This window comes from Lontra canadensis, unplaced genomic scaffold (genome assembly GCF_010015895.1).
Source record: "Lontra canadensis isolate GAN:19392208 unplaced genomic scaffold, GSC_riverotter_1.0 scaffold94, whole genome shotgun sequence".
Classification (NCBI taxonomy): Eukaryota; Metazoa; Chordata; class Mammalia; order Carnivora; family Mustelidae; genus Lontra; species Lontra canadensis.
Window position 1 is genome coordinate 3,969,043 of NW_022631088.1, and position 14,276 is coordinate 3,983,318.

The 14,276-nt window shown below is 49.6% G+C and overlaps 1 protein-coding gene across 8 annotated transcripts in view; it reads right to left on the reverse strand.

Moving 5' to 3' along the window:
- The window catches only part of CPEB1 (cytoplasmic polyadenylation element binding protein 1), a 92,950-nt gene that overhangs the window by 18,364 nt on the left and 60,310 nt on the right, over positions 1-14,276 (reverse strand). For 2 of the 8 annotated variants that reach the window (XM_032836832.1, XM_032836833.1), the window contains exon 3: positions 6,849-7,037. In XM_032836832.1, the coding sequence (XP_032692723.1) occupies positions 6,849-7,037 (189 nt within the window). Of the gene's footprint in view, positions 1-6,848; positions 7,041-7,243; positions 7,373-7,403; positions 7,581-8,310; positions 8,657-12,293; positions 12,383-14,276 lie in introns of those variants that run through there. The other 6 variants (XM_032836838.1, XM_032836836.1, XM_032836834.1 and 3 more) reach the window with 6 other exon arrangements.

The following is a 14,276-nucleotide window of genomic DNA, read 5'->3' on the forward strand; positions in this document are numbered from 1 at the left end:
TTAGCCTATAAGAAGAAATAATCTTCTTTTAAACAAGCTTTTTTTTTTAATATTTTATTTATTTATTTGACAGACAGAGATCACAAGTAGGCAGAGAGGCAGGCAGAGAGAGAGGGAGAAGCAGGCTCCCTGCTGAGCAGAGAGCCCGATGCGGGGCTCGATCCCAGGACCCTGAGATCATGACCCGAGCCGAAGGCAGAGGCTTAACCCACTGAGCCACCCAGGCACCCCTTAAACAAGCTTTTTAAAACCTCAGGAACGTGTATGAATATTTGCAGGCACATGCGGACAAAGTTCTGCCTTCTCAACCAGCATGCCCACCCCCCAAGGGTAATTAGCTCACACCTGGCAGAGAGCAGGTGACCCGCATCTGCTCAAGAGTCCGGGAAGGCTGGAGACCTCCCTCCCTTAGAGCTGGTGTGCTCGGTCTACACCCTTTCTAGAAAAGTTATTCAGCTTAAGGACACAATATTGACATGGAGGCAACACAGAAGTAGGGAAAAAAATTTTAGTTCATCCCAGCCCATCACCAAAACAGAGGCTGACAGAAGCAGTTACTTGCCACAGCCAATCTGTGACAGTACTCCTTCCAGTGGTTTCAAATACTTTCTTCCAAGAGAAGTAAACATATACAGGTACGGGTAGAAGACAGTTACTCTACTCGAGGAAGGCAGGACAGCAAAGGCACCTCCCTGCCCTCTGCTGGGACCCTCGCAGCCACTGGTAGACACTTCCATATGCCAGTCTGGAAGAACAGAACAGAGTGCTTCACTGACCACGGTCCCAACCGCACACAAGAACAAGGGCGAGGGGCTTAAACTGATAGCTCCAGAGATGACAAGGCCATCCGGCAACCTAAGATCAGAAGGCCCCAAGATTAACACAGCTGGGTCACATCAGCCCCTCCGTGCAGTTTCTTGCAAATATTACAGTGGAAGGGGCTAAGGATGTGGAGTCTGACTAGAAGATGCAGGGAAGACAAGACAATCTTGTACGAACAGGCACAGGATCTTCCAGATGTTCTGGCATTTCCTTCAACCCACGGAAGGAGCCAGGTTTCTGGAAACCGTCACCGGTGGTCAGACGCCCTGGAGGGACCTGTCCTGTAGTCAGCTCGCACAGGGCCTGGCCAGGCAGTTCTGTCAATAACCACAGGTCAAAGGAAAAGCTTCTGGGGAAGAAGGCACCTCATTTCAAGAGATGGAACCGGACTCGCTCCCAGCTCAGGCCAGGAGACCGACCTTCCCTCGGTGCAAGGCTGCTGGGCGGCCAGCGTTGATTTTTACCAGCTGAGAATCAGGAGGGAAGGAGCCAAACAGCCGATGACTGACAGGCTCCCCTCTTTCTCACTTGACACAGGAAGCACATTTTTTGGAAAGACACGCTCTTTAAGCTACACAACTTAAATCCAGTGGAAGTGACAGGTCACTCAGGTCGCAGGCCAGGAACTTATCTCGAAGTCCACTTCCCATCACAGGCCACAGAGCTTCACCAAGGCCAGAGGTCGAGTATTAACCCAGATGGCTTGGGGGATGGAAAGTATGGGAGAATTCCATAGCCACCCTTCAGCGGGGGCCAAGGCCCTGACCTCTGTGCTCTATTCCTCAACTCCACAACTTGGGGACTGGAGAAGTCTGAGCTTCTGGTGGCCGAGTGTATGTAACTTGGGTCTTCCAAAAGTGACTAAGAAAAGCAGTGTTCGCTTTCTGGAGCAGAGGCACTCATCCCCACTCACACGCTGGAAAGAATCGGCATCAGCGACAGACAGCTCAGCTCTCAGGGAAGTCACGGGGAGGAGAGGACCTGGCAGAGGGTTCCAGCTCATTAAAGCTACCTCCGAGGGTACAGGAGACCAAATCAGCAGTAATATTTTTAGACCGATTGTTAACTTTCTCCACTTTCACCCTTCTATGCCAGTTCCTGTGGGTTTTACAGCTGAGTCACTGTTCGAATTTTCTGAAGCCTTCCCCAAGAGTACAAAGTCACCCCAAGTCTGGTGGTGGCAACAATAATGGCAGCAAGAGCTTGGCACTGGATATGGGTATCGTAAGACAGTGTCTGAGTTTGAGCTCAGCCTGGGGAGAGACCAGGCCCAAGACATCATAGTCAGATGCCTGCTATCTACTGGGAGTCGTCATGGAAAAAAAAACCAGACCAGGGGCCATTATTTCTAGCCTGAGATTTAGGGCCACATACCGAGAATACCTCTTTTCGGATCCTAACCCTTGGCTCTAGGCTGCTTGCTCAAAATCCATCTGAAGGCACAGAGTAAGGAAGCAGAAGGCAGCAGTCAGTCATTCCAGGCATAACAACAGACTATTCTTTGCCTGTAACTCCCAACGCTGTAACTCCATACCAAACCTCAACCCCACACCACACCTCAACTCAGGTGACAGTCTTCTAAGTGTCAACTCCCTCCGCTGACTGTGGAGGTGGAGGTCAGCACACATGCTCTCCTACACAACTTCTTTTTCATCCAGGAGGCACCGCACTGTTTACTGCTTCGCAGGCCCTCCCTCTTTTCTGCACCGAAAGCTCTCCCCTCAGTAGACTGCCTGACTCCATGACAGAGTTCACATCCTAGTGAACGACAAAATCTTCTGTAAATATGTGTCTCCATGCTTTAGAAGCTATGGAGGTTCAGAAATACTAATCTTTGAAGAAATTTATCCATCCAGCTGATCAAAACAAGTAGGAGGCAGAAGAATGGAAGAGACCTTGACCAATCTACAGTTCAAAAGTACCCAGGATTAACAACAAGCACAGTGGCTTGGCATTCATTATTCATTCAAAAGACCCTTATAAAAAGCCAGGAGCCAGGCACTGTGCTGCATGCTGGGGACAGAACAGTGACAAAGTGGATAAGTAAATTAGATTTGTAGAACTTGGTCAGGCCCGGGAGGACCATGTTCTATGGACGAGAAGCCCAATTCTGTCACCTCGGAAAGGCTGAATGTCACCTCAGAAAGGCTTCTTGGAAGGACAGCAGCAGCAGAAGCAAAATGCCAAGAGTGCCCCTCTCATCCCACGCTGACCCAGCCTGCACACCCAACAGGGAGCCTGCAAGTAACAGTACGAGGAACCACCATTCATAACCTGACCGGTTAGCAGTCAGGGTAGAAATCAGAGAAGGCTGACAGGTTAATAATCCCTGAGGGACTTCTAAAGGACAGGCGCCTTTAGAGATGCCTCTGGCATCCTCAGACTGAACATCTGGTCTACCTGCTGGGCTTCGGTACAAGGCACACAAGGACTCCCTGGCTTCCAGCTCCCCCCACCCAAAGTAGATTCTCAGCCATCCCCCTTCCTGCTGAGTAATACTATGCATGCAAGGGTCCCCAGGTGGGATCAGGAAGACCAACCCATCAGCTGGTGCTGCTGATGGGCGGAGACCCAGGTGGAGGGCAGTCAGAACTGTCCGCTGCACACCCTAGCCTTGAGTGGCCTCAGCAAGGGAACACAGCCCCTCTGGCCGGACGGCCCCAGGGCTGATACGGAGATACTCCAACACATGTTCTCATCCCACATATTCGAGCTCTGCTTACAGGAAGGCAGGTCTAACAGAAAGCACGAGTTTTAGAACCAAAGAGACCTGGGTAGAATTCCGGCAGCTGTGTGATTTCTGGCACTTCACAACCTCTGTGAGCCTACCTCCTCATCTTTACAACAAAAGTAATGCCTGTACCCACTTCGCAGGACTGTGGAGGCATTAAAGTTACGTGATAGACTGTGTGTGGGAAGCAGTCAGTAACTAGTGGTTTTCAGGCATTCCATCCCCCATCCTGAGCTCCTGGGGATAGCTTTCAGAGCCCTGCTCCTCCACTACAGGACTTAAGACACTGCCAAGGAAGACAAAGGAAGAGCCGGACACATGCCCTGGGGTCTAAGGGAAACACCCACTCCTAACATTAAAAGGGCTTCCTTCCCAGCAACAGGTGAGGCCTCAGGGTAGGCATAGTCTAGAGAGAGGGACCCCAAAAAGTGCCATATCCAAACCAATACTGACACAAATCTCAAAACCAGATTCCACCTCCAGTGGAACCAAGCAGGCCTTTGAGGCCAATGGAACCCATGTAACAGAAGGACCCTAGTCCCCTGAGAAAGGTCTCCATGTACCAGCCTCATGCTGAGAACCCAATGAAGGGTTGTCCCTATGCAAAAAAAAGAAACCTAGCTATCTCTCTGTACACATCTGTATCTCCTAGGGGAGAAAATGAGAGTGCCCGTCGTGCTTGATGAAAGCGATATGAAGCCACTACCATGCGGCATTTAGTACACCTTCTCACCGGTTTTCCCTGGGCAGTCATGGGGGTTTTATTCACTGACGAATAACCTAGTACGTGGCAGACAGCCAGGACTCCATGCTTGTTGAATAATGTGAGCCAAGATACTCAGTCAAGAGCCCTGCTAGCTCTACCCATGCACCCAAAACTGCTAAATACTTAACAGCAGCAGAAGATGGTTAAAGGTAAAGCCATGGGTGCCTGGGGCAAGAGATCACCAAGCAGAGCCCAAGGACTCAGCCTGGACCTTGTGCACCACACGGACAGCCAGTGCCACGCTGTCTGCAAGGGTGACTCCCGGACTGTCCAGAGCTGAAATACCTCCTCCCCCCTGAAGAAAATGAGCTAGTTGGTCTTCAGATGGGAAGGCAGTGTAGGCACTGGACTGTGGGCTGCGTGTTCCCGCATTGCTGGCAAGGGTGCCCGATCTGGCACTGCAGCTGGCTGGTGGGAGGGCTACATCCTACTCCAGGAGGCAGTACCCTCATGTGAGCTCTCCGTGAAGGGCCTGAGCTCAGAGAAAGAAGAGGGATGGCTATCACCAAAGTTCCAAAATTCAAAGACATCATGGATATTAGGGATGAGTGTGTCCTTAACCCTCAGAAAGAAAGACAGAGCCACACCAACCCTGCCCATAGCCAGATCATACCACCATGGCAGCCCTCTGGTCCCTGTGAATGCTAGGGCCACAGACTGCAGTCCCTCCTTGATCCACAGAATCATGCAGTGTTTGTCACTAACACCTGAGATGAAAGGCGGAGAAATAAATCCATCCCCACTTTGGAGACAAACAGCTGTAAGACAAGACATTCAAGTAGTATGGAAGCCAGAGAAATTTTGGCTGGGTCCAAGCTATTTTTTAATAGCCAATTTCACAGTAACTTTCAAGCCATGTTCTCCAAGACCCAAGTTGGGTCCTCCTGCACTTCTATGTGCTGTAATACCTTTCCAGAGGACCCTTGTAGCTAAGACAGACCAGAACCAAAGAAAGGCCACGCCCCGACCCGGTGTCAGTGAAAGATCATGCCTTAGTCAAACATGGAGCACACAGACGGGTGCCCACCTCCTCTGTGAGCTCTTCCGTCTTTTCCTGAGACACCGTGGGAGTGAGGACAAGGTCAGATTTAAAGGCCATGCGGGTCGACCTCAGAGGACCACATAAAAGAAGTGACCATGGCCTCTTAGCCAAGATCCCCAGGCACAGGATATCATACTTGCTTACGTGGGGGAACAGGGCACCTACCAACCTTTCTGGAAAAACCTGAGTCAGCTGAAGGCCAGTACTTCAAGAAATTCTATCTTAATCCAGAGGTAGTTACTTATGGCAAAGTTCTTTCCTATCCTCAATCAAATTAAAAAAAAAAAAAAAATCCAATCCCCTAACCCCAGTCAAATGGGATTTTGCTGAAATAACTGGCCATTAAAATGCCAACAAACACAACAGTCCCAGGCTCTGCAAAGCATTCTAAAAAAAGACCTGCGCCAAACAGGGTGGAGGCCAGAGAAATCAACAAGACAGTACCTTGCTGCCTTGACTGCCAGTTTCTGGAGCGGGGGAGGCAAGGAAAGGATGGCAGGCTCGTGAACCCCACAGGCGGCAGCAACAGCAAATGGCCGCCCCACCCCCACCACCTTTCCATCCCCCCGAAGTGTCTGCTGCCGACACTCTTTTTAATAAGACACAATTCACACAGAGCAAAATACGTGGATCTTAAGTTACCTATCCTATTTCCTCAGTTCCCAATCTTCCTGAATACTCCAAGCCTTGGGTCTGGCCAACCCTCCCCCCCGTGTACCACAAGAAGGAAATAAAGGGGCACTGGGAAGGTCTCACCAGAAGCAGCTCAAGGGGTTGCCAAGAAGCCCCTTCAATTTGTCCCCATCAAATCCTCCCAAGGCAACAAGGGGCCCTAAAGGGGAGTGGCTCTTCTCTGTCCATTTGGTTACCCTTCACACAAAGAAAAACAAAGCCTCCGCAGCTTAGAGTTACTCCACCCCACTGACCCTGCCTACCCCTAGCCAGGGTCAATGCTCTTACCCATATGTTAAGCCAATTTCAATATCCTAGTGCCACCCAGCCTCACCTGAGGTTAAAATTATTCCCCTGCCATGATTCTGGGACCACCCATCCTCATATACAGGCCCCTAGCTTTCAAAGCCACTGAGAAACAGAATCTGGACCTCCAGTGATCAGCCCCTGAGGTCCCCCTCCCCCACCTAAAAGTGTTTTGCTTCATCATCTCCAAGACAGGCCTGGGCACTAGGGGGTTAGCTGGATCTGTTCTGCATAAGACTGTCACCTTGGGGACCCTTCTCAGGGCCACCCCAGGTGCAGACTAACAACTCCAGGGAATTTATCGGGGTAAGTGGAAAAGCCATGCCTGCCTTTACGAGCCACCATCTGTCCTGCCACACTCACAGCCAGCATTTCCATCTCTTGCAAAACAGCTCCATGTTGTATGGGGGGGTGATGCAAAGGGGAAGAGAACAACTGTTGCTGTGGACATCTTCGCTCGCCACCCCATGCGTCCCCCTCCCCCAGCCAACTCATTTTCTGGCACTCACCCGAGTGTGTGCTGCTCTGGGCTGAGGCATCCGAATCCTGGGTGCTCCAGGGTCGGTCCCAGCCTGTGAGACTGAGGGACTGCAGGCCAAGGCACAAGTCATTTGCATCTGGGAGGCCCCGGGAAGAATCTTGCGCAGAGGTGGGGAAAAGCATCCTGCTTGCAACTGTTTCTTCAGAGTCCTGGAAGTCTGCTTTGGACAGGAGGACAGCAGAAACCCCAGAGTTAAGGGCTGTTTTCCCCAGTATCATCAACAATAAGTCTTATTAATAGTAGTTTTCCCAAGCCCGAGGAGCAGACATCCAGGCTGGCTGGACGCTGTGGCCGCTGCCTCTGCACTTTTGGGGGCGTTAGAGCAAGAGCAGTTGCCATACGGCCCCCTCCCCACATACACACCCCTATCCCGTCTGCATTACAGACGGGGCCAGCATGTGATCAGGCTGCTGATGCTTCCCGCTGCCAGTGACATCAGCCGGCTGAGCCGTGCAACAGAGAGCGGCATCATCCCTCACAGAATGGGGGAGGAGCAGGAGGGGACGACAGGGAGGAGACTTGCCTCCCCGGGAAAAGATAGCACAACAGCTACTTGGAACAGTCCGGGTGCAGTGCCGGTAAGTCCGGGTTCCGAGGCAGCGCCCTCCGGTCTCCAGCAATGGTGGCCAAGCGGCCCTCAGGCACGACTGAAGTCCTCTCCGCTGACAGCAAAGCCAAAGCAGCCGACTGCCTGCCTGTGTAGCTCTGCCCTCCTGCCCCTCCCTTCCCCTCCCTCTGCTCTCCACCCCCAAACCCAAAAACACTCTAGTCCTGGACTCTCTCCAGCTGCTTGCTCAAGCCCTGGTTTTGCAGCCCAATGCAAAGCTTCACAATCCTGCTAGCAAAAATCTATGTGCTCCAAGCGGCCCCCTGAGCAGCACCCTGACACAGCACTGTTTACCACGGAACAGGATCACCTTCGGAAAAACGCAGCACTCTGGGACCCTGGGGGACAGCCCCTGGTGCTCCAGGCTTGTGTGGAGCAGTTTATCCCAGAGAAAGAGGGTCAGCTGTGGCAGAGGGAGGGAACCACCGGGCTGCTCAGGTGTCCCACAGCCCACACGCCCAGGCAGGTACTGCCCTCAGCAGGACGATCCCTGACCCCAGCGTTCCCTCACCGCGCAGCAGGATGGGCCCGAGTCCAAGCAGGTCAGCCAGGTCCAGCTCCCCCACCCTCCAGCAACCACAGGGACAGACTAAAACAGGGGCGACACCGCTAAAACAGGAGAGACAGAAGGAGAAACGGTCCCAACCAGATTCTGCCTCATCAGACATCCAGTGTTCAGGAGCTCCCCCCACCCGGCTCTGCGGATACTCTTTCTCTGGCCTTCCAGGAGCACTCAGAGCTACGCCGGCCAGCTGGGAGGCTCACGGATGCCTCACTCAGGGGTGCTGCCCAGGACCCAGGCCCTACTCCTGTGACCACTCACAGCTCCAGCAACAAAGTCCAGCTCTGCCCGGAGATGGTGGAACTTCCGCCATTTTTCTCTTTGCCACCGTGCTCTCTCCCCCATCAGTCCTTTTCCATCATGACCTGTAGTCACAAGGCTTCCCCCTCAGAGAAGGTAGAGCCAAGTCCCAGCCTCGGCAGGCAGGCCGCTCCCACCTAGACCAGGTGGGAAGCTCTCCACCTCTCTTGTTCCTGTGTTCCACAAGGAGTAACCAGATACAGGAAGCCGGCCCACCTGGGACCGCCCGTGACAGGGTCCCAGGTGGGCAGAGGCAGGGGTAATGCTGTTAGCCGCAGGAGACGCCAGCCACAGCTCCCTGCACTGTACACCCTCACGTCCTGGGGCACTCAGGCATAGCCGAGAGGGGAGAAATGACCGGTCCGTGGGAGGGACTCCTCCCCTTGGTGGTTTTTTCCTTTGTCTTTTCTTGTCTTTTCTTTCCTTTTCCTTCCTCTTCCTTTCTTTCTTTTTTTTTTTTTAGAGATTTGCTGCTGTGTCATCCATCCACGTTATTCCTGTCTGCCTGTAGACACTGCTTGCTCCTGGTCTGTGTTTGTTAAAGCCCCATTCACCACTGCACCAGGCCGGTGTTGCCCTCACCCCAGAACACTCCCTCCTGCTGCTCGATGCTCACACTTTGCACAAGCTAAAAGTATACTTTAAAAATAATCTGTACGTATTAATTACAAAAATGTAAAGCTACCTTTAAAAACATCGATATTTAAATACCCAATCCCCCCTAACCCTGCTATCCATATAGTCCCTTCCACCCCACAACGAGGTCAACTGTGCCCAGAAGCCCCTATCCCCACCCCAATCTCTAAAGTGAGGGTTTTGGATTCCTGACTACCCCCATGCCCCTGGCAAAGGGAACCTGATCACCGACTATATTCTTGCTGCCCACAGTCTAGTGTGGCCCGCCAGCAGCACCAGCATCGTGGGGGCTTGTTACAAATACAGAATCTCAATGCACCCCACGGCCCAGACTCACAGAAAGGATCTACATTTTAACAAGATTCCCAGTTGACATGTATGCACGTGAAAGTTTGAGCGATACAATCTATGCCACTTCCACAACCTTCCCACTCAACCTACGCTGACAGACCCAGGCCCAAGCAGCAGTTTGAGGACATGGATGCGTAAGCGCATCTGGGCACTCCAGGATCGAAATACAACCTGACCTTCACTGCCAGCGTGCCCACTGTAGGCATCACCTCCAGCCTCATCCAGACATTCTCCATTCCATGGTTTCTTCCAGAAAAAGGTTTTCACCACCACTGCAGGATTCCTTCACTAGATCCTAAAAGTGGAGCCCATACCCATTAAATGCTTAACGCAACAGGCTGGGAAAAGTTAAATAGCTTTACATGTCTGATGGATCCTGCTTTTGCTCACGAGGTCTGCCACTGTGCGATCTTGGCCAAGTTACTGAGCCCTTCTGAGCCTCTTCTTATCTGCAACTGCAGCTCCCTTTCAGGATCGCATGAAGTGTCTGGTACGCTGCCTGACACAAAGCGTTTTATCAGTATTCTATTTTCGGTAGGGTGACTGTATAATTTATCATCCGAACCAAGGCATTTTTGAGAGAGAAAGGGGGCAAATTTTAATAACCATACCAGAACAAACATCCAATTTTAAAGTCAGTTACAGAGGGGCGCCTGGGTGGCTCAGTGGGTTAAAGCCTCTGCCTTTGGCTCAGGTCATGATCACAGGGTCCTGGGATCGAGCCCCGCATCGGGCTCTCTGCTCCGTGGGGAGCCTGCTTCCTCCTCTCCCTCTGCCTGCCTCTCTGCCTACTTGAGATCTGTCAAATAAATAAGTAAAATCTTTAAAAAAATAAAAAAAAAATAAAGTCAATTAGAGAGACGAGAAGTACAGTATCAGGTAAACAGTTAACAATACCGTAGGTGACGTATGGGGACAGACGGCACCGCTGCTTACCGTGGCGAGCAGTGAGTATCATAGAGAACTGTCCAATCACTAGGCTGTACACCAGAAACTAACACCACACTCTAGGTTAGTGCTACTTCAGTTAAAACAAACTCCTACCAGGACAGCAGGCTTAAACAGAGACGGTGGGTGAACTGGCGCGCACGATCACTCCATCTGCAGCCAGCTGTGTTCAGAAACATTTTACTCAAGAAAAAGACTTTTTTTTTTTTTTTTTTTTTTAAGTAATCCTTATACCCAGCGTGGAGCTCAAACTCATGACCCCAAGATCAAGAGTCACACTCTGTACTGACTGTACCAGCCAGGGGCCCCTCCAGAAACCTTTTAGTCCTTTCCAATGGCTGCCTGATCCCATCTCTCCAACTTCCCATTCTGCTCCACCTCTTCCCTCTGTACTGAAAGGGAGTTGGAGAAGTACACTCCCAACCACGCTAACTCTAGGGAAGAGGTCGCAAAGGCTCATTTCACTGAGCAAAAGCTTTTCTTTGCTTCTCAAACTCATGGCAGATGCTGGACAGGAACCTGCCTCTTTTTACTGGATGCTAGTCTTCATAATCTCTTGCCAAGCACCAGCTGGGCACTCTGATGTACTAAAGGCTGGTAACCAGCACAAGATGAAGTGAAAATTCTCACTCTAAGGCAACCTTTTGAACAATCTCTCTTAAATGCTTTTTCCTACAAGTTTTCTTTATCCATACCTATACAAAGCTTCTGATTTAAGTTTCTTAATTTGGTTCAAAAATTTAAAGTCCTTTCTGGCCAGTAGGGGAGAGAGACGAGAGCAGTGCCAGGTCCTCATTTGTGATACCATGAAGGCACGAGCCATCGCCCAAAGGCTGATGGTGATTGCAAAAAGCTGGCTGAGGCCCATGGGATGCCTGAGTTGGGTTCAGAGCAGATATCACAAGCTGATCCTAGGGAAAAGGAGACCTAATTTTGAGGAGGCAAGAGGGAAGAAGGTAAGCAAGGTAAACATGTTTGCATGAGTCGAGCCACGGGAGAACGGAGGCTGGAATGTCAAAATGCTGCTCAGCCAAGCAATGAGGAATGCCTGGGAACTCAAACAGGAAATAATGTGCGAAAGGGCCCAAGAGGAGCCAGACGTCAGAGCTAGGGAGGCCGGGGATGAGAGGGAGGAGGAGGAGGAGGGAGAACCGCTGGAGAGGAAGAAGATACAGCAATGGCATAAACAGACCACAAAGCTGCATGTACACCGTGGCTAGAACGTGACAATTCTGCGCACTGATGGAACTTTCGGTAAAGGAACACAGAGAAACACCAGCAGTGAACATGTGAGGTCAGCAGGCTGCCAGTAACTGCACAATCACAACAATGCAAAAGTAAGATCTGTCCCCTCTTTTCTTTTCCCTCTTTTGGCCTTAAAGCAGCACAGTTTGTTCAGCAACCACACTTGAGCTCTTTTACAAAAATCTCAACTTCATCCCCAGATTTCAGTCCCTGGAACAGGAGAGAAGGACACTGGATCGTTTGCCCCCATTAGATTCTTTCAAATGACTAACTTTATAGTCAGCCGAGTCTACTTAAGTCAATGATCTATGGTTCTTAAGGTTTTAACAAGCCTATAAAGTAGCATTTCTAAGAATGTATTTCTAAAAAGACTGAAAGACAATTTTCTCACCCAAACATCCAGAAAGCCAAAATGATGATTTTGAAAATCCATTTTGGCAACTTAAAGAGAAAGAACAAACGTGCAAGGAGTCAGACATCTCAAGATCATTTCAACTCCTCTGTTTGCTCTACGTCCCTTAACCCTCGTAAGTCAGGGAGACTGCGGGCTTCTCCAGACCAGGACTCCTCAAACTTTAAGGGGCACACGAATGACAAGGCATCTTTCTGAAACAGATGCAGTGGGTCTGGGTCAAGCCCAAAACTTGGCAGTCCTAACACACTCCCAAATGATGTCAACACTCCCGGTATGCTGGCCACACTCCGAGGAGCACAAGTTTAAAAGGGTTTTTCTGCCCCCAGATTGTCTCTTCCAGGTAACTCACCCCATTCTTACTCAATACCACTTTTTTCACGGTGTTCGCTCCACTAAACAAGTACCTTCAATGGCTCCCTGTGGCCTCTCAGATCAAAGGCAACCTTCAGGCCTCGGCTTACTTATTAACTTTCTCTTACACTATTCACCGAACATTAAAGGTTAAGCTTGAGTTAATCAGAACTCCCCGGAAGTTCACACTAGAGAGAATAATTTAATGCCAACCTGCGCGCTCGTAAGTGAAACAAGTTTAGATGAGAGAGCATACAGGACAGCTAAGACATTCAGTGAACGCTTACAAAGGACTGTAGTTATACGTCCTATCACATTACAGATTAAGGTATTAAGGTAGGAGAGACGACAACTGACTTTAGATACCCAACCATAAAAATGGGATCCTTGGCTTATTTTAGTCTTGAGTAATCTTCAATTAAAGTCCACAAATTATTTCCATGAAAATAAAAAGTGGTTTTTATAATATTTCTTAAAATGAGTATTAACAATGTTTAGATTCTAAAGTGTTATGTACCATGTTCATATACTGAAAGATTAAATATTGTTAGAAAGCGACTTCTCACCCAATTGATCCACGTGGTCAATGCGAGCCCAGCAATATACCTGGCCTTTGAGCAGTTCAGTGGGGACCGACCCTTCAACACATGGTACTGGAGCCACCACATACCCACATGGGAAAGAAATGAACTTTGACCCCCCACCTCACATCATATATGAACATTAATTCAATGTGGATCAAAGAGACCTAAAAAAGTTAAAACTAAAGCTTCTCTAAGGAAACACAGACTCTCTGTGACTTGGGGTGGGGGTATGGACAGAACCAAAGGTTTCTTACAGAGGACACAGAAAGCAATGATCATTAGAAAAAACTTCAGGGGTACCTGGGTGGCTCAGTCATTAAGCATCTGCCTTCAGCTCAGGTCATGATCTCAGGGTCCTAGGATCGAGCCCCAGGACACGGGCTCCCTGCTTGGTGGAGAGCTTCTCCCTCCCCGCCCCCCCGCCCCACCCCCTCTAGAGTTTGCTTCTTCCTCTGCCCCTCCCCCCACTCGCACTAAAAAAAATCTTTAAAAAATACTGAAGAAAAAACGTTTGATAAACTGAACTTATCAAAGTTAAAAACTTCTGTTCATCAAGACACCATTGAGAAAATAATCGGGCAAGCTACGAAATGGGAGGAAATATCCACAGATAAGATCTGATAAGTAGCTTGTATGTAAAGTGTATAAAACCTTAACTCAAAAATAAAAGAAAAAAATATTTTTCAAAAGGGCAAATATTGAAAAGGGGCAAAATATTGAAAAGGTATTTCACAAAGATATGCAACTGGTCAGCAAGCACTTGAAAAAGTACTCAACATCATTAGTCAAAGAAATGCAAACTGGACCACAAGAACTACTACACACCCACCAGATGACTGAAATGAGAAAGACTGGTTCCACATTCTGCCAGCATTCAGGGAGGCGGATCAAAACTTCCATGCATTATTATATGCGGTGCAATCGCTTTTGAAAAAGGTCTCGAATTTCTTACACAACTAAACAGAAGACGATTCTATGACCCAGCAATTCCACTCCTAGTTCTCCCAACCAAGAGGAATGAAAGTATGGGTTTACAAGCAGGTCTGTATTGAACAGCTGCAGTAGCCTTATTCCTAACCACCAAAACCTGGACACAAGTGACCATCAACAGAGGAATAAAATGTGGCACATGTATTGACGGGAGTAGGACCCAGGGGTCAAAAGGAACAAGCTGATAGATACAACATGGAGGAATCTTAATCACCGAAAGAAGCTTTCCATAAATGGAATCCTGTCTAGGTACTCTTGTCTGAAGTTCTAGGACAGGCAAAACTAGCACATGGTGAAAAGAAATCTGGTGGTTGCCTCTGCGGGAGACCAGGTGGAGAGTGAGGGAGCTTACGGGAAGTGGAAGGAGGAACCTTTGTGAGGGGATGGTAATAGGTGCATTGTGCTGG